The sequence below is a fragment of the Trachinotus anak genome, unplaced genomic scaffold (assembly GCF_046630095.1).
Source record: "Trachinotus anak isolate AG129_WGS33_773 ecotype Australia unplaced genomic scaffold, CSIRO_AGI_Tana_v1 ptg000040l, whole genome shotgun sequence".
Taxonomy (NCBI): Eukaryota; Metazoa; Chordata; class Actinopteri; order Carangiformes; family Carangidae; genus Trachinotus; species Trachinotus anak.
In genome coordinates, this window is record NW_027273891.1 from 317501 (window position 1) to 336413 (window position 18913).

Genomic DNA, 18913 nt, shown 5'->3' on the forward strand with positions numbered 1-18913 from the left:
TCCTCTCTGCAGCTCTCAGACCTGGTCCTCTCTGCAGCTCTCAGACCTGGTCCTCTCTGTAGCTTGTAGACCTGGTCCTCTCTGCAGCTCTCAGACCTGGTCCTCTCTGCAGCTTGTAGACCTGGTCCTCTCTGCAGCTTGTAGACCTGGTCCTCTCTGCAGCTCTCAGACCTGGTCCTCTCTGTAGCTTGTAGACCTGGTCCTCTCTGCAGCTCTCAGACCTGGTCCTCTCTGCAGCTTGTAGACCTGGTCCTCTCTGCAGCTTGTAGACCTGGTCCTCTCTGCAGCTTGTAGACCTGGTCCTCTCTGTTGCTCTCAGACCTGGTCCTCTCTGTAGCTTGTAGACCTGGTCCTCTCTGCAGCTCTCAGACCTGGTCCTCTCTGTAGCTTGTAGACCTGGTCCTCTCTGCAGCTTGTAGACCTGGTCCTCTCTGCAGCTTGTAGACCTGGTCCTCTCTGCAGCTTGTAGACCTGGTCCTCTCTGCAGCTTGTAGACCTGGTCCTCTCTGTTGCTCTCAGACCTGGTCCTCTCTGCTGCTCTCAGACCTGGTCCTCTCTGCAGCTTGTAGACCTGGTCCTCTCTGTAGCTTGTAGACCTGGTCCTCTCTGCAGCTTGTAGACCTGGTCCTCTCTGCAGCCCTCAGACCTGGTCCTCTCTGCAGCTTGTAGACCTGGTCCTCTCTGTTGCTCTCAGACCTGGTCCTCTCTGCAGCTTGTAGACCTGGTCCTCTTTGCAGCTCTCAGACCTGGTCCTCTCTGCAGCTCTCAGACCTGGTCCTCTCTGTGTTTCAGGTATGTGAGAGCAGAAGTGTTGGCAGGTTTCGTCAATGGACTCTTCCTCATCTTCACAGCCTTCTTCATCTTCTCTGAGGGAGTTGAGGTAACACACACATACATCCTTGTACACCTGTCTTTGTGGGGACCAGTCACTGACATAATGCATTGCATTGCATGCACCATGCCCAATCCCCCACCCCTAACCTAAATCTAAACCTAAACCTAATTCTAACCCTAAGACCAGGTCTAAACCCTCAAACTAACGTGTGTACGTGCAAACACAATGTGAAACAACAGAACCTGAGTTAACCTGTCTGTCTGTACCTCTGTGTCTCTCTCTCTCTCTCCCCCCTCCCTCTCTCTCTCTCTCTCTCTCTCTCCCTGTCTGTCAGAGGGCTCTGGAGCCTCCTGATGTTCACCATGAGCGTCTGCTTCCTGTCTCTGTGGCCGGTCTCCTGGTGAACCTGGTCGGGATCTTTGTGTTCCAGCACGGAGGACATGGACACTCACATGGAGACGAAGGTTAGCTCTGTTACACCTCACTGTAGATCAATAGAACCTCGCAGGTTCACCACAACTCTAGAACCTCACTTCAGGTCAGTAGAACCTAAGTTCTCTAACCCCCCCCCCCAGGTCACGGTCACAGTCACTCTATGTTTAACGGCAGTCTGAATCATGGCCACAGTCATGGAGGACACAACCACCAGAGCAAACATGGACACGGAGGACACGGACACAGTCATGAAGGTCATGGACACAGTCATGAAGGACACGGACACAGCCACGAGGAACCACACTGTCACGGTGAGTGTCAAAAACTCATTTTCCCCTGGATGATCTGTCCAGGTCCAGGTCCAGGTCCAGGTCTTGATGCTCCTCCACCTGTGGGAGGTTTTCTGTTTACACCACACACAGATCTGCAGGTTCTTCAGCCTCAGTCTCATCAGGCCATCATGTTCATCATATGCAGCAGCTTCCTCTGTGGTCTCCATGGCAACAGGACTCTATCCTCCATGATGCGTGGTGGACTCATGAACAGAGATGTGAACCAGCTCCTTCAGCTGTGACTCTGATCATCTGTGTGGAGCTGCTGGAGTCTCAGCTGGATTTAGTCCTCTTCTAGACCTGAACCACCTCCATCTATAGACAGTCTGTTTGTGGACTGATGAAGATCTGAACTCATCATCATCAGCTCTTCTTCATCCTCAGTCTCTGAGATGTTTGTTGTGAGGCCTGGTTCACATCAGCTGATGTTTTTCTTTATCAGTCAAAGTGTCTCTGACCCATAACCTCGAGTCTGGTCTCCCTGAGTCCAGGACTGATCCTGACTCCAGGTAGTCGAGGTTCACATGGTGAATGTCATTGTCATCCAGACTGAGTGAGTGTTGTTTCTTTCAGATGAGCTGCAGCACATGCCGGGGAAAGGATCCAGTAAACAGATCCTGCAGGGTGAGAGTCCACTTCACATCTGATCCAGATGATTCACCACCGTGCACATGCCTGACTCAGTGACTCATCTCATTTAAAGATTCACAGAAACATCTGTCACTTAATGAAACGAACCACAGACACAGTGACGTGATGATGATGTGGTGCTGATGAGGAAGAAAAAGTCTCATAGTGATAGTGATGAGCCTCCTGCAGCTTTACCACCAGGGGGCGTCACACACCATCACACAGCTGCTCTCTCAAAACCTCCTATCTGCTCAAAAAAGTGTGTGTGTGTGTGTTTGTTGCAGGCGTCCTCCTGCACATCATTGCTGACACTCTGGGCAGCATCGGTGTGATCATCTCTGCTCTGCTGATGCAGAGATACGACCTGATGATCGCTGATCCCATCTGCTCCATGCTGATCGCCATCCTCATCGGAGTCAGGTGACCCCCTCCCACATACATCCTGAGATCCTAACATTACTCTGAACCTGATCCTAACCTCAGCCGGTTGGGGGGGAGGGGGCATTGCTGCATGGCCAATCAGCTCATCATTCTGGATAATGACAGACTGTAGGACACACAATGAACTGCAGCTGTGTGTGTGTGTGTGTGTGTGTGTGTGTGTGTGTGTGTGTGTGTGTTGTTTGAGGGTTAAGACTTGATTTTAGGGTTGGGTGAGGGTGGGGGTAATGATGTCAGTGACAGATCTCTTCTCAGTAGAACATCTACCTGGTTCCCCCAGAACCTCAATGTTCCTACAGGAGCTTTATTTACCATTAGAACCTCTTGAAGGACCGAAACTTTCTCAGTGACAAGAACCACCAAAACATTTTTAGAGGCCAATAAACCTTTATCGAGGACCCAGAGAACCTCCAGGGACCAGAAATAATCACATCACATAGAAGATGGGACTCTTAGTGATCTGGTGGATTTTCCATCCAGGTTCAGGTCTCTGTAAGTTTATTTCCACAGAACTGACCTGAGACCAGTGTCTGTCTGAAGGAGGGAAATCAGACTAAAGCCTGGTGGTTTACTTGACAATATGGCTCCCACTCATGTAAAGAATGTGCAGTTAATGGGCTCCAGCATGCCAAACCACTGGTATGGACTTGGAAACAGTCCTGGAGTCTGGCCTCGTCCTTTAGTCCTGGGGATGTAAATGCAGCGGTCAGATTTCCCAGAAGCCCCGGTGATAGATGGAGTTGATGTGTGCTGATGTGGTTTGATAGGCTGGAAGTAAACGCAGCTGCAGATTTAAAGCGTCAGCAGAGCGACGCTGTGGTCAGCTCAGAGTCCTGCACACAACCACAGGCATCGGGTTACTGCAGCTGGAAACTGCTGCAGAGAACCAGAGACCAGACTCCAGTTAAAAACCAGGAGTTTAGAGAACAGAACCAGCAGCAGCTGTCTGGTCCCTGTTACAGTAAAAATATTACTACAAAATACTGAAGTGTTGGTAGTAGTGTTAAAGCAGTATTAGCAGCAGTACTAGTAGTAACCGTAGTAGGGTTGCACATCTCTCTGTGATAAACGATTCGATATCAATCTAGATACACAGGTTACGATTTGATTCAAAAACGATGTCCTTTTATTACAGACCGATTCGATACGAATCGATTCCATACAGTGTAAGAACGATAACCGGGTTACAGGCCGGAGTCAGTTATAGTTGAACCCGCTGACACAGTGAAGGTCATTCATCTATAAAATAATGAGGCGGTGGTTGTGACGGATGACAGGCTGGTGACCTGCAGTCAGGATGAGACACTGCTGCTCACACATCACAGAAACTATCACACAGAAGCTCAATGACTTAAATTAAAATACCTGAAGAAACTGTGACGGAGGAAGTTATGAAAAATCATATCAGTGTCTTAGTGAATCCAGTTATGAGGCTAAAATATCGATTAAAAACAATTACATTCCTGAAAAAAGTGACGAATAAATGCGGCAAAGAAAATCACAAAATGAATGAACCTTGATGTGTGTAGAAGAAAACTCGCCTTTGTGTTTATTCACTTTTCACACTAACTTGTTCTCGTCCCGACGTCACTATAGCAGTAACCTAGCAACCATGCTCGTTCCCGAGACACAGCGGGACCGCGGATAGAGTGCACGTACACAGTGTGACGTCACTCAGAGAAAAAAGACTTTTCTGAGCTTTGAAAACTTTTACACAGATGAAAACCCCATGGATTAAAAATATACATTAGAAAGATTGATATTGGGCTGTGTGCACAGCTGGAGGAGTCCTGTTAACAGTTTTACAGGCCTCTCTTTTACTATCGCCGTCTATGGGAAAAATGCTTTTTGGGCCGCAGGGGGATTTTTCGCTGTAATACCACGAGTGGCCACTGGAAACAGCTGCTGCGAGGCTGAGCGGCGGCGCTGTGTCCAGGTCTGATAACACATCCATGGTCGTCCCTTGTTTATCACTCATGCTAATACCAGCTAGGCAGCTACGGCGTTTCGCGGGCAGCCTCAGCTCTCGCGTTGTTTTAGAGACCTGGCGCGTGTGTAATGCCGCCAACCGATTCAAAGTCTCGCGATACCCGATCCATGACTCTATAACCGATTCTTCTAGGAATTCATTGATAATTCGTATCGATTGAGGAGGCTGCTACCGATGCAGCCGTATCTCTCACTTGTTGAACCGAAGATCCGGTCGCATCGGTTTATCGTTCACAACCCTAAACCGTAGTGTTAGTATTTGTAATAGTGGTTGTACATGTTAGTAAAACTGGAAGCAGCAGCACATGAAGCTGAAGAGGGAGCAGCAGGTGGTGGGGACATACTGAGGTGCAGTAGTAGTAGTAGTGTGGTGTCAGTGTTGATGCTCAGTCCACTTTCACTGTCTGTCTCTGACCTTTGACCCTCAGTGTGGTGCCTTTACTGAAGGAGTCCATCGGGATCCTGATGCAGAGGACTCCTCCTTCACTGGACCACGCCCTGCCAGAGTGTTACCAGAGGGTGAGCGCTGACCACACCCACACACCTACATATACCCCACCCTCAACAAGACCTGGAACATGGTTGGCCAGGTGTCTGTAATTCTAGTGTTCAGTGTGATGGTCAGGTCTAATTCCTGATTTGTTGTGTTGCGTTCAGGTGCAGCAGCTGCAGGGAGTGTACAACCTGCAGGAGCCTCACTTCTGGACTCTGTGCACTGACGTTTACATCGGGACTTTAAAGCTGCTGGTCGCCCCCGACACCGACACCCGCTGGATCCTCAGCCAGACTCACCACATCTTTACACAGGTACCTGAACACGGTACACACGGTTTATAATGATAATGTACTAGCAGTAGTCTCTGCAGTAGTATTTACCTGTTGTGTCTGCAGCTGTATGCACAGTAGTACTTGTTCTACTTACCTGTTGTCTGTCCACAGGCCGGGGTTCGACAGCTCTACGTTCAGATTGACGTGGCGGCCATGTAGAAGCTCCTCCTCTTATCAACACTTGGGACCAATCACATTCAGTCTTCTGCTGCAGGTGACCCATGACCCGTGACACACCCCCCCCCCCCCCCCCCCCCCCCCCCCCCGAGAGTCACTGCAGACAGACCGAGACCAGGATTATGTTTTTTTGTTTTTGTTTTTTTGTTTTTTTGGGGGGAGGGGGGCAACCAGATGAACTCATAAAAGCCCCTCCCCCACCTGTTTTTATTTTCATTTACCCATCTGTGTTGGTGGGCACCCCCCCACCCCCACCCCCACCACCCCCACAAGCTAAGTGCCTTCATCATTAATCAGAGACAATCTGAGCCCCCCCCACCCCACCCCACCCCACCCCACCCCACCCCATGACATCACTGCTGGGAGCAGACTGCTGCCAGCTGATTGGTCCATGGTGAGTGTGTGTATGATGTCACTCTGTTTTTAACGTGCCAAACCATGTGACCGGACGGAGGGTTTCAGTCTTTTTCCACTGTAATAAATATTTCAGTTTTACTGAGCTGATTATTGATTAACAGCTTTATTATTGATGACATCAGATCAGACAGGAGGCAAAGAGTAGCTGGTTTAACCATCATTTCAGAAGCACCTGAATGCCTCATTGTAGAGGTTTCTGTGTAATGAGGTTTTAGTGCCAGTCTTGACCTCATCTCCACCTGGTTTACCTGAGATCTGATCACACCTGAGTTCACTTCAGCTTCTCTCAGCACAGGGAAGTGAAGTGACGAGTTTACAGCTGCGTTCTTATATATACTGGGGGCGGGGGGTTCAGATCACAGGTTTTACAGATGGAGTTCACACAATATTCCAACATTTCAAGCATTAAAAACTGACTCTGGTTTAAGTGTTTTGGAGAAGACACGTCTCACCTGTGCAGACACAGACACCTGGACAGAGCAGGGCTGAAGGTTGAGCTCAGACCGTCCTGACACATCATCACAGAAACTGAATTAATTCATCATCAAACCTCATTAAATCTGTGAATTATTTTAACTAATTGTTAGGTTTCACATCTGCTCCAGATGTTTTCTATGACTGCCATTTTCTCCCCCGCCCTGTGGGGACATGTTGGTCAGTCCTCCCAACCTCAGGTTGGAACCAGGATTGGGTTAGGGGTTGGGTGGGTCAGGGTCCTGGGAGTGCATTATATCACAGAGGGTGTGCCTGTTATGAGGTGTAGGTGGAGCTGTCAATCATGTGCAGGTGCTGCAGTGCGTTTGGTTCTGCATTCACTCGCAGCATGTCCACCTCCAGCGGGTGGAGTCGACCAGTAACGACCAGCGAGTGGAGAGGAGCACCGAGGTCACATGACACCAGCTGACGTAATGTTGCCACACGGATCATCTGGTCATCAGCGCCAAGTCGGGCCACGCCCACACACACCGTGTCCTCTGTCACTCCTGTGAGGGAGGGGAGTCGGGCATATTTGAGTATGCTAACAAACATTAGCATTTATAAGAAGTAGGTTTTATTGACACTGTTAGCTTCCTGTGCTAACAGGATCAGATCAGTTGTTAAACGACAGTTTATATTTAACAGAACTGAGAAAGAACTGTGTTTTAATTATAAAGTCAAAAGAAATTAAAAATAAAATGAAGAGATTATGAGAAACAGGATGAAAACCTGACTCCCAAACACACCTGATCTGAAGAAATCTTTAGATTTAATGTGATTAAATTCTAATTTCTTCTTTAAAGTGAATCTTTACTCGTGTAAACCAGCAGTGATGTGGCAGTGAACCCCTGGGTGTGTCAGTGCACTGTGACATCACTGGTGGGCGTGGCTACAGATGTTCATCTCTTTAAAACTTCCATCTTTTTAATTTTTTTTTTTCAGGTCACTTCTGGTCATGTGACTGAGGTGGGTGGAGCTTCACGCACCATACTTGATGATGTTGCACAGTGTTGTTGGTTTGTATGAATGTGTATCATCAGACTTTAATAAAACTACAGTCAGCTCTGTGTTTGTTATGATGAACCAAACAGAAGAGGGCCTTTTCAGGTGTGACTCACCCAGCTCCTCCCCCTCCTCCCTCCTCCTCTGGACGATCTGGATCAGCTGATCTGCAGCCTGGCTGACCGTCATGAAGCGAGGAGGCTCGTAGATCTTCTTCCCTCTGAGGATCAGAGCGTTTTAATTCATTTAACAACTGACAACTGACCCTGGGGGGGGGGGGCTCAGCTGAAACCTGAGCCTGTTTCTGTGAGCTCATCCCACCGCCACCACATGCGCCCACTGAGGTTCACCTCAGAAAATAACAGATGACATCAGCATGACATCATCAGCCTGAAAACCCTAAAAGACTGACAGACCAGCACCATTACACTTTCTCTGAACCTGGAGGAGGACTGGACCTGGTTCTGTATGTGGTTGTGTGGATCAGGATGTGGTTCTGGTCCTGGTTCTTACCTCATCATGTTCTCGATGCTCTGCTCTTTGACTTTGATATCTGAAACAGAAACAGAACAAAACTCATGAGATTCATGTTCGCTTTACTGTCACTGAAATCCTGCACCAGGGTCTGACGGGGTCTGCTGTCCACCATGTGGATCTGCAGATACACACAGTCCTGAGTTTACAGAACCTCAGGAGCTCTGTATCAGAGCTGTGCTCCTGTGTGTGTTGTCTCATATGATGGATGAGCGTCAGTGTATTTGTGATTTTATTTCTGTTATTTCCTCTAATGCATATTAACGCAGAGGAGACCAGCTGAGTCACACACACACAATCACCATTAGGTTATCCAGCTCCCACAGGACTGTTTGTTTGGGGGGGGGGGGGGGGGGCGGGCGGGGGGGGGCGTCCCTTGGGTGTCTGTGTGTGTGCGCGTTGGGGGTGGGATGATTGATAGTGGTCTGACACCTGGTGGTGCTGGACTCCACCTCAGGTCCTCATGACGCTGTACAGACCTGTGTGTGTGTGTGTGTGTCTCACCCAGCAGACAGAGTGTGTGTAGTCCAGCTGTTCTGTTTTTGCAGATTTTGTCATAGAAACTCTCTGGTCTCCACGTCTCCGTCCAAAACACCAGCGACACCGTCTCCCCGAAATTATACAGCTAAGACACAAACACATACAGAGTCATTAGTGAATGTGTTTCCTGTCTGAGGTCAGCTGACCTCTGAGTTGGTTAGTGATTGGTCGACTAAATAAACGATGACTGAAGAAAACAAAAAGAAGGTTGAACACAGATCTTAAAATCACAACAGTGTATTTATCGTGTGTTTTCATTTAGTCACAGCAGCAGCAGGAGCAGCAGTGACTCTGTCTCCTCTGGTCCTGTATGACAGGTATGGAGGGGGTCTTGTGTTGGGGGCGGGGTCTGATAATATAACAGTGCTGCAGACAGCAGGGACTGATGGGATTGACTCCCAGCGGGGGGAAACACTGAGCACATCTAAATAGCCCGCCCCTTATTAACATATTAACGACCTCCCAGAGGAGAGCTCTGTTAGAATTAATGCTAATGTGTGCGTGTGTGCGTGCGTGCGTGTACATACAGCTGGGTCCTGCTCTCTGATTGGTTGCTCTGACAGGTCAGTTATTGATGAGGTCACATTAATGTGGTGCGTTCACTGACAACATCATCGGCAGCTGCAGCAGATGGGACAGAGGACACGGTGGGACGCGTCGCCCTGAGCTCTGACTGTCAGGCAGATGTCACAGCTGCCTGCTCAGGTTCTCTGAAACAATCAGCTGAACGTTACCATCAACCACTGCATCTGTTCATGTTTTAAACCTCTGTTCAAACATCTGGAGCCTACTGACAAACACGGTCACAGATCATCATCCCTGATCAGACAGTTCATTAAACACACACCGCTACGACCTCAACCTCCTTCCGCCACAGATAAAAAGCTTCATCGGTTTTTAGTGACATGTTCAGGGTTGCGTTACTTCAACCTGGCATTTCTTACGAGGTCACAGTTAGTGACGCTGTCGGACCGGGACCGAAACCAGAACCAGCTCCCAGAAGGATGAAGACTAACTGTGAGCCCAGTAATAAACCTGGAGTTAAACCAACACCTCTGTGTTTTACTCACCCCTGAACTGTATCATCTTCACAGCTGGAGCAGTTGCAGAGTTTACAGATGTACCTAATAAAGTCCACTCACTGTGGAGCTGTGGTGTTAAATCTGGTGAGGTTTTGTTTCGTTAATGCCTGTCAACTGTCACTGCTCAATAAAGTTTGAAATTAAAAAACAACTCAGAAACCGCCTCCCTGTCTGTCTGTCCACTTCGTGGTCCTTCAGCCAATCAGGATCCAGTCTGAGCTGAAACCTGCTCCTCAGTATTTAAACGTATCTGGAGTCATGACATCACAGCAGCAGAAGATGAGACAGAGGGATGAGGAGAGGACAGACTCTCTGATATCAGGTGTCTGTTACGGCAGGTAGGAGAACTTGTCCTGACATCGTCTTCATCACTGTCTCTGATAATGAAGTCACAGTGAGATACACTGAGGGACAGTCACAGGACAGGCAGCTCTGCCTGTGAGACTCAGCTCAGGGGAAACTGCCCCAGTCCTAAGTTGTACCTGCAGACCACAGCAGCCCACTGCGTTCATGATGGAGGCGTTGTGGATGACTTTGTAAGGTATCCCAGCATTCACTGCTCTCAGGACCAGGTCACTGTGGGTGGTGGCTCTGCAGGAAGATACATAATTATTAACTATATAATAATTCACATTTAATAAAAACAACAGAGCAGATAAATGAGTCACATCATTGAGAGATGAGTCTTCGTGGTTCAAACACTGACTCTGAAAATTCTTCCTAAGTATGTTAATATGAAAAAATAAAAAGGTCAAATCACACTTTTCTGTTGAATATAAAACAGCTTTAAACCATAAAACCCCAAATATATGATCTAATATAATTAAAATACCTGAGTGACATCATCAGAAAATATAATTAACACATTTCACAAGTGCTGGGTGAACCAGCAGATCATACGACAGAAACAATCCGAGAATAAAATAACATAAAACAATCATGAGCAGGAAGAGAACATTTTAAAACAATAAAATAAATGATGAATTAGAAATAATAAGCTTTAAGCTGTCCAATCAGAAGCCAGAGGTCAGTCTGAGTTAGTGTTTAAAGGTACAGACAAACTGTCAGGCTCTCACTCACTCACACACACACACACACACACACACACCTTAGAAGGAGATGTTCAGAGTCGGCCTGAACGTGGGATTCATTGGCCACAATAAAAACATCATCATTGAAGGTGTGTGCAAGAGGAGGAGGAGCAGTCAGTGACCGCTGCTCTGTGATGTTCACCGTCAGACTGGTTTCGAGGATCAGAGGAGCATACAGATGTTGAGGTCTCAGAGGTTAAACCACACGTGAGGAAAAGAAACATCATCACCATTTTTAGTCTTCAGTGAGAAGCAGCTTCTCGTTTCATGTAAAGTGAACAACAGAGCCTCAGACGGAGAGCCGCAGCCTCTCATTAGCTCTGAGGAATCTGGTGGTTTTGGAGGGAAATCTGCTGAAATGAAGACCAGGCTGCTCCGACACAAGCTCTGTGGTCAGTCAGACTCTACAGCTCCACAACAATCCTCTCTGACACAGCAGACCTCAGATCTGCTGCACACAGGTCAGAAACATCAGGACTCCTGATACGTGGACACCATGACTCACCCGAACGGGTCGCCCACCACCAGGAACGCCACGTCAGCCACATCAGCATCCTTCAGGATCTCATCGGCCCCCTGTTCAACCAGATCTCTGTCTGCCAGGATCAGCTGTTTACCATAGTACTCCTCCTGAGGACCAGACACAGCTGTTTACACCCTGACACAGAAGTCAACGTTTAAATTAGTGAACAGTTACAGTAGTCAACGTTTAAATTAGTTAACGTTTAAATTAGTGAACAGTTACAGTAGTTAACGTTTAAATTAGTGAACAGTTACAGTAGTTAACGTTTAAATTAGTTAACGTTTAAATTAGTTAACAGTTACAGTAGTTAACGTTTAAATTAGTTAACGTTTAAATTAGTTAACAGTTACAGTAGTTAACGTTTAAATTAGTTAACATTTAAATTAGTGAACAGTTACAGTAGTTAACATTTAAATTAGTGAACAGTTACAGTAGTTAACGTTTAAATTAGTTAAGTTACATTAGTTAACGTTTAAATTAGTTAACGTTTAAATTAGTGAACAGTTACAGTAGTTAACATTTAAATTAGTTAAGTTACATTAGTTAACATTTAAATTAGTGAACAGTTACAGTAGTTAACGTTTAAATTAGTGAACAGTTACAGTAGTTAACGTTTAAATTAGTTAACAGTTACAGTAGTTAACGTTTAAATTAGTGAACAGTTACAGTAGTTAACGTTTAAATTAGTGAACAGTTACATTAGTGAACAGTTACAGTAGTTAACGTTTAAATTAGTTAACGTTTAAATTAGTGAACAGTTACTGTAGTTAATGTTTAAATTAGTTAACATTTAAATTAGTGAACAGTTGCAGTAGTTAACGTTTAAATTAGTGAACAGTTACAGTAGTTAACGTTTAAATTAGTTAACGTTTAAATTAGTTAACGTTTAAATTAGTGAACAGTTACAGTAGTTCACGTTTAAATTAGTTAACAGTTACATTAGTTAACGTTTAAATTAGTTAACGTTTAAATTAGTGAACAGTTACAGTAGTTAACGTTTAAATTCGTGAACAGTTACAGTAGTTAACGTTTAAATTAGTTAAGTTACATTAGTTAACGTTTAAATTAGTGAACAGTTACAGTAGTTAACATTTAAATTAGTTAAGTTACATTAGTTAACATTTAAATTAGTGAACAGTTACAGTAGTTAACGTTTAAATTAGTGAACAGTTACAGTAGTTAACGTTTAAATTAGTTAACAGTTACAGTAGTTAACGTTTAAATTAGTGAACAGTTACAGTAGTTAACGTTTAAATTAGTGAACAGTTACATTAGTTAACGTTTAAATTAGTGAACAGTTACATTAGTTAACGTTTAAATTAGTTAAGTTACAGTAGGTAACGTTTAAATTAGTGAACAGTTACAGTAGTTAACGTTTAAATTAGTTAACGTTTAAATTAGTGAACAGTTACTGTAGTTAATGTTTAAATTAGTTAACATTTAAATTAGTGAACAGTTACAGTAGTTAACGTTTAAATTAGTTAAGTTACATTAGTTAACGTTTAAATTAGTGAACAGTTACAGTAGTTAACATTTAAATTAGTTAAGTTACATTAGTTAACATTTAAATTAGTGAACAGTTACAGTAGTTAACGTTTAAATTAGTGAACAGTTACAGTAGTTAACGTTTAAATTAGTTAACAGTTACAGTAGTTAACGTTTAAATTAGTGAACAGTTACAGTAGTTAACGTTTAAATTAGTGAACAGTTACATTAGTTAACGTTTAAATTAGTGAACAGTTACATTAGTTAACATTTAAATTAGTTAACAGTTACAGTAGTTAACGTTTAAATTAGTTATGTTACAGTAGTTAACATTTAAATTAGTGAACAGTTACATTAGTGAACAGTTACAGTAGTTAACGTTTAAATTAGTTAACATTTAAATTAGTGAACAGTTACAGTAGTTAACGTTTAAATTAGTGAACAGTTACAGTAGTTAACGTTTAAATTAGTTAGGTTACATTAGTTAACGTTTAAATTAGTTAACGTTTAAATTAGTGAACAGTTACATTAGTTAACAGTTACAGTAGTTAACGTTTAAATTAGTGAACAGTTACATTAGTGAACAGTTACAGTAGTTAACGTTTAAATTAGTGAACAGTTACATTAGTGAACAGTTACAGTAGTTAACGTTTAAATTAGTTAACATTTAAATTAGTTAACAGTTACAGTAGTTAACGTTTAAATTAGTGAACAGTTACAGTAGTTAACGTTTAAATTAGTTAACAGTTACAGTAGTTAACGTTTAAATTAGTGAACAGTTACAGTAGTTAACGTTTAAATTAGTTATGTTACATTAGTTAACGTTTAAATTAGTTAACATTTAAATTAGTTAACAGTTACAGTAGTTAACGTTTAAATTAGTGAACAGTTACAGTAGTTAACGTTTAAATTAGTTAACAGTTACAATAGTAAACAGTTACAGTAGTTAACGTTTAAATTAGTTATGTTACAGTAGTTAACGTTTAAATTAGTGAACAGTTACATTAGTGAACAGTTACAGTAGTTAACGTTTAAATTAGTTAACATTTAAATTAGTTAACAGTTACAGTAGTTAACGTTTAAATTAGTTAACAGTTACAGTAGTTAACGTTTAAATTAGTGAACAGTTACAGTAGTTAACGTTTAAATTAGTTAAGTTACATTAGTTAACGTTTAAATTAGTTAACGTTTAAATTAGTGAACAGTTACAGTAGTTAACGTTTAAATTAGTTAACAGTTACATTAGTGAACAGTTACAGTAGTTAACGTTTAAATTAGTTAAGTTACATTAGTTAACATTTAAATTAGTGAACAGTTACAGTAGTTAACAGTTACAGTAGTTAACGTTTAAATTAGTTATGTTACAGTAGTCAACGTTTAAATTAGTGAACAGTTACATTAGTGAACAGTTACAGTAGTTAACGTTTAAATTAGTTAACATTTAAATTAGTGAACAGTTACAGTAGTTAACGTTTAAATTAGTGAACAGTTACAGTAGTTAACGTTTAAATTAGTTAAGTTACATTAGTTAACGTTTAAATTAGTGAACAGTTACAGTAGTTAACGTTTAAATTAGTTAACATTTAAATTAGTGAACAGTTACAGTAGTTAACGTTTAAATTAGTGAACAGTTACAGTAGTTAACGTTTAAATTAGTTAAGTTACATTAGTTAACATTTAAATTCGTGAACAGTTACAGTAGTTAACATTTAAATTAGTGAACAGTTACAGTAGTTAACGTTTAAATTAGTGAACAGTTACAGTAGTTAACGTTTAAATTAGTGAACAGTTACAGTAGTTAACGTTTAAATTAGTTAGGTTACATTAGTTAACGTTTAAATTAGTTAACGTTTAAATTAGTGAACAGTTACAGTAGTTAACGTTTAAATTAGTGAACAGTTACAGTAGTTAACGTTTAAATTAGTTAAGTTACATTAGTTAACATTTAAATTCGTGAACAGTTACAGTAGTTAACATTTAAATTAGTTAAGTTACATTAGTTAACATTTAAATTAGTGAACAGTTACAGTAGTTAACGTTTAAATTAGTGAACAGTTACAGTAGTTAACGTTTAAATTAGTGAACAGTTACAGTAGTTAACGTTTAAATTAGTTAAGTTACATTAGTTAACATTTAAATTAGTGAACAGTTACAGTAGTTAACGTTTAAATTAGTTAAGTTACATTAGTTAACGTTTAAATTAGTTAAGTTACAGTAGTTAACACAATGTTTCAGCAGTTTCTATTATTTTGTCCCCACTTACGTCAGTGAATTAGGCTAAATAACAGACACACCTTTCTGTATTGAACATGTCAACTGGTTAGCTAATTTAACTGTGTGTTAGCAGGTTTATCTGTGTAGCTAGTTTGGCTGTGTGTTAGCTAGTTTAGCAGTGTGTTAGCAGGTTTATCTGTATAGCTAGTTTAGCTGTGTGTTAGCTGGTATATCAGTGTGTTAGCTAGTTTAGCTATGTGTTAGCTAGTTTAGCAGTGTGTTAGCTAGTTTATCGTGTGTTAGCTGGTTTATCTGTATAGCTAGTTTAGCTGTGTGTTAGCTGGTATATCAGTGTGTTAGCTAGTTTAGCTATGTGTTAGCTGGTTTATCAGTGTGTTAGCAGGTTTATCTGTGTAGCTAGTTTAGCTGTGTGTTAGCTAGTTTAGCTGTGTGTTAGCTGCTCTATCAGTATGTTAGCTTGTTTATCAGTGTGTTAGCTGGTTTATCGGTATATTAGCTTGTTTATCAGTATAGCTGGTTTAGTAGTGTGTTAGCTGGTTTATCAGTGTGTTAGCTGATTTATCAGTATAGCTGGTTTAGCAGTGTGTTAGCTAGTTTAACAGTGTGTTAGCTTGTTTATCAGTGTAGTTAGTTTAGCAGTGCGTTAGCTGGTTTATCTGTGTGTTAGCAGGTTTAGCAGAGTATCTAGTTTAGCAGTGTGTTAGCTGGTTTATCTGTGTGTTAGCTTGTTTAGCAGTGTGTTAGCTTGTTTATCCGTGTGTTAACTAGTTTAGCAGTGTGTTAGCTGGTTTAGCAGTGTGTTAGCTTGTTTATCAGTATAGCTGGTTTAGCAGTGTGTTAGCTAGTTTATCAGTGTGTTAGCTGGTTTATCGGTATATTAGCTTGTTTATCAGTATAGCTGGTTTAGCAGTGTGTTAGCTGGTTTAGCAGTGTGTTAGCTGGTTTAGCAGTGTGTTAGCTAGTTTATGGAGTATAGGGGAATAAAGAATACATAATTAAGAAATGTAAAATTAAATTAAGATATGTCACAAAGTGCGGTCCTCCTTATACCATTTTGAGTCCGTGCAGCCTCTGACACTCGATCACTGACCAGGTGACACCAGTGAAGTCTGTGAGGGTTCAGGAGCATTGGTGGATTATTTTATTGTGGAATAGTGAAATCTACTCTGACTCTTGACAGGTATTGCCTCTGATAATGTATAACGTGTTTCAATCTTCAGCCCGTCAGTATTCCATGTTGTAGAGGCAGTTTCCACCACTGTACATAATCCACACACTGTTCAAACTGTAGTGACCAAAATGAGACGTAGCAGAAACATGGTGACATATGCTGTAAAATGATGGAGGTGTCATGTGATCTGTCTCTGACATCATCACACCGATTAATGGTCACATTATTCCTCCACGCTGATGGATTTCACAGCGGATCCACTGACAGTTAACCAGCTCATTTTGTTTATCATTAGCACCGTAAGAGCTCAGGTACAGAGTTTCAGTTTAACAGGTTCCAGGAGGCTCGTAAACGCAGCACGGTGACGGAGCAGCGACAGACACCGACACTGTCCAGACTGTCACTGACGGAGGACTGACGGAGGACTGATGGAGGACTGACACTGACGGAGGACTGACACTGTCCAGACTGTCACTGATGGAGGACTGACGGAGGACTGACGGAGGACTGACACTGTCCAGACTGTCACTGACGGAGGACTGACACTGTCCAGACTGTCACTGACGGAGGACTGACGGAGGACTGACGGAGGACTGACACTGTCCAGACTGTCACTGATGGAGGACTGACGGAGGACTGACACTGTCCAGACTGTCACTGACGGAGGACTGACGGAGGACTGACACTGACGGAGGACTGACACTGTCCAGACTGTCACTGACGGAGGACTGACGGAGGACTGACACTGACGGAGGACTGACACTGTCCAGACTGTCACTGATGGAGGACTGACGGAGGACTGACGGAGGACTGACACTGTCCAGACTGTCACTGATGGAGGACTGACGGAGGACTGACACTGTCCAGACTGTCACTGACGGAGGACTGACGGAGGACTGACGGAGGACTGACGGAGGACTGACACTGTCCAGACTGTCACTGATGGAGGACTGACGGAGGACTGACACTGTCCAGACTGTCACTGACGGAGGACTGACGGAGGACTGACACTGACGGAGGACTGACACTGTCCAGACTGTCACTGACGGAGGACTGACGGAGGACTGATGGAGGACTGACGGAGGACTGACGGAGGACTGATGGAGGACTGACGGAGGACTGACACTGACGGAGGACTGACACTGTCCAGACTGTCACTGACGGAGGACTGACGGAGGACTGATGGAGGACTGACGGAGGACTGACGGAGGACTGATGGAGGACTGACGGAGGACTGACACTGACGGAGGACTGACACTGTCCAGACTGTCACTGACGGAGGACTGACGGAGGACTGATGGAGGACTGACACTGACGGAGGACTGACACTGACGGAGGACTGACGGAGGACTGATGGAGGACTGACACTGACGGAGGACTGTCACTGACGGAGGACTGACGGAGGACTGATGGAGGACTGACACTGACGGAGGACTGTCACTGACGGAGGACTGACGGAGGACTGACACTGTCCAGACTGTCACTGACGGAGGACTGACACTGACGGAGGACTGTCACTGACGGAGGACTGACGGAGGACTGACACTGACGGAGCACCGACACTGACGGAGGACTGTCACTGACGGAGGACTGACGGAGGACTGACACTGACGGAGGACTGTCACTGACGGAGGACTGTCACTGACGGAGGACTGACACTGTCCAGACTGACACTGACGGAGCACCGACACTGACGGAGCACCGACGGAGGACTGACGGAGGACTGACACTGACGGAGCACCGACACTGACGGAGCACCGACGGAGGACTGACGGAGGACTGACACTGACGGAGCACCGACACTGACGGAGGACTGTCACTGACGGAGGACTGACACTGACGGAGGACTGACACTGTCCAGACTGACACTGACGGAGGACTGACACTGACGGAGCACCGACACTGACGGAGCACCGACGGAGGGGACTGGATTCAGGCGTGTGTCTTGAATCTGTGTGCCGGACTCACCAGAGCCTCCTTCCCCGCGGTCAGGACCGAGGTGTAGGCCTCCAGGTAAACCCTGGAGCAGCTCCGTAGCGCCCGCAGACCCTTCATCGTGATGTCCGCGGCGTCTCCCAGCCCCAGGCCGATCAGATACAGCATCCTGCCGGACTCCGGCTTCACTGGAACCGCAGACGCCTCTCAACCGCTGGATGAAAACCGCGGAAAAGCCCTTTAACTTTTGGTTTATCCACGTCCACGTGTAGTCTCGATGGGCTGACTGGAATACGGCTTGCTGTAAAATATTTATGGTTCACGACAGCTATACCCGCGATACGTTCCGCTCTTGCGTCGACGTATGTTTCGCCGAAATCCATTGACAAATCTAAGTATTAATCAAAAACCTCATTATCATCGATTACGTTTGTAGATTAAAGAATCATCTATAATATTTTCTGAAACCACATGACCCAGTCTGTAATTCGGCATGAATATAATAAACTAATTATACATATTTTATATACATTTCTAACATGAAGTGTGCTTTTATCTACTACCGTCCGCTACGTTGAGCAAAAGATTTTTAATGACAAGAGAATTTAGAGGGAAATAAAGTACTTAGTGGGTTTTATCTGTGCCGAACTATAGAGACTCTCTTTATGTTTCAGACTTTAAAGAGTCCTAGTTTCATCCACTTTTGAAAATTGAAGAAGATGAATAAGCAAAAACTACAAAGCTAATCAATGGG

At 43.8% G+C, this 18913-nt stretch overlaps 2 protein-coding genes and 1 long non-coding RNA gene across 4 annotated transcripts in view; 2 read left to right on the forward strand and 1 right to left on the reverse strand.

Moving 5' to 3' along the window:
• The window catches only part of slc30a7 (solute carrier family 30 member 7), a 10416-nt gene extending 2788 nt beyond the window's left edge, over positions 1-7628 (forward strand). For both annotated transcript variants that reach the window (XM_071472879.1, XM_071472880.1), the window contains exons 4-11: positions 793-880; positions 1170-1299; positions 1411-1581; positions 2176-2226; positions 2517-2652; positions 5091-5181; positions 5320-5469; positions 5602-7628. In XM_071472879.1, coding sequence (XP_071328980.1) covers positions 793-880; positions 1170-1299; positions 1411-1581; positions 2176-2226; positions 2517-2652; positions 5091-5181; positions 5320-5469; positions 5602-5649 — 865 coding nt within the window. In that variant the 3' untranslated portion in view covers positions 5650-7628. The remainder of the gene's footprint in view (positions 1-792; positions 881-1169; positions 1300-1410; positions 1582-2175; positions 2227-2516; positions 2653-5090; positions 5182-5319; positions 5470-5601) is intronic.
• dph5 (diphthamide biosynthesis 5) lies at positions 6306-18455 on the reverse strand. Its single transcript, XM_071472881.1, has 7 exons — positions 18193-18455; positions 11316-11440; positions 10202-10310; positions 8602-8722; positions 8077-8116; positions 7680-7783; positions 6306-7067 (listed from the first exon to the last, which is right to left on the reverse strand). The coding sequence occupies exons 1-7, from the start codon at positions 18325-18327 to the stop codon at positions 6835-6837; spliced, it is 867 nt and encodes a 288-aa protein (XP_071328982.1). The 5' UTR covers positions 18328-18455; the 3' UTR covers positions 6306-6834.
• Positions 15060-16094, forward strand: LOC139615066 (uncharacterized). Its single transcript, XR_011687211.1, has 3 exons — positions 15060-15165; positions 15223-15683; positions 15838-16094. It is a non-coding gene; the product is annotated as an uncharacterized lncRNA (long non-coding RNA).
• Positions 18456-18913: the final 458 nt, after the last annotated feature.

What these genes read in the sequence shown, in the direction of transcription:
- dph5 (XM_071472881.1), bottom strand. Translation starts at nt 18,327, where the DNA reads ATGCTGTATCTGATCGGCCTGGGGCTGGGAGACGCCGCGGACATCACG. An exon ending in ACACACACTCTGTCTGCTGG is followed by an intron (nt 8,117 to 8,601) that starts GTGAGACACACA and finishes TTTCTGTTTCAG; the next exon opens with ATATCAAAGTCAAAGAGCAG. An exon ending in GGAGGAGGGGGAGGAGCTGG is followed by an intron (nt 7,068 to 7,679) that starts GTGAGTCACACC and finishes CCTCCCTCACAG; the next exon opens with GAGTGACAGAGGACACGGTG.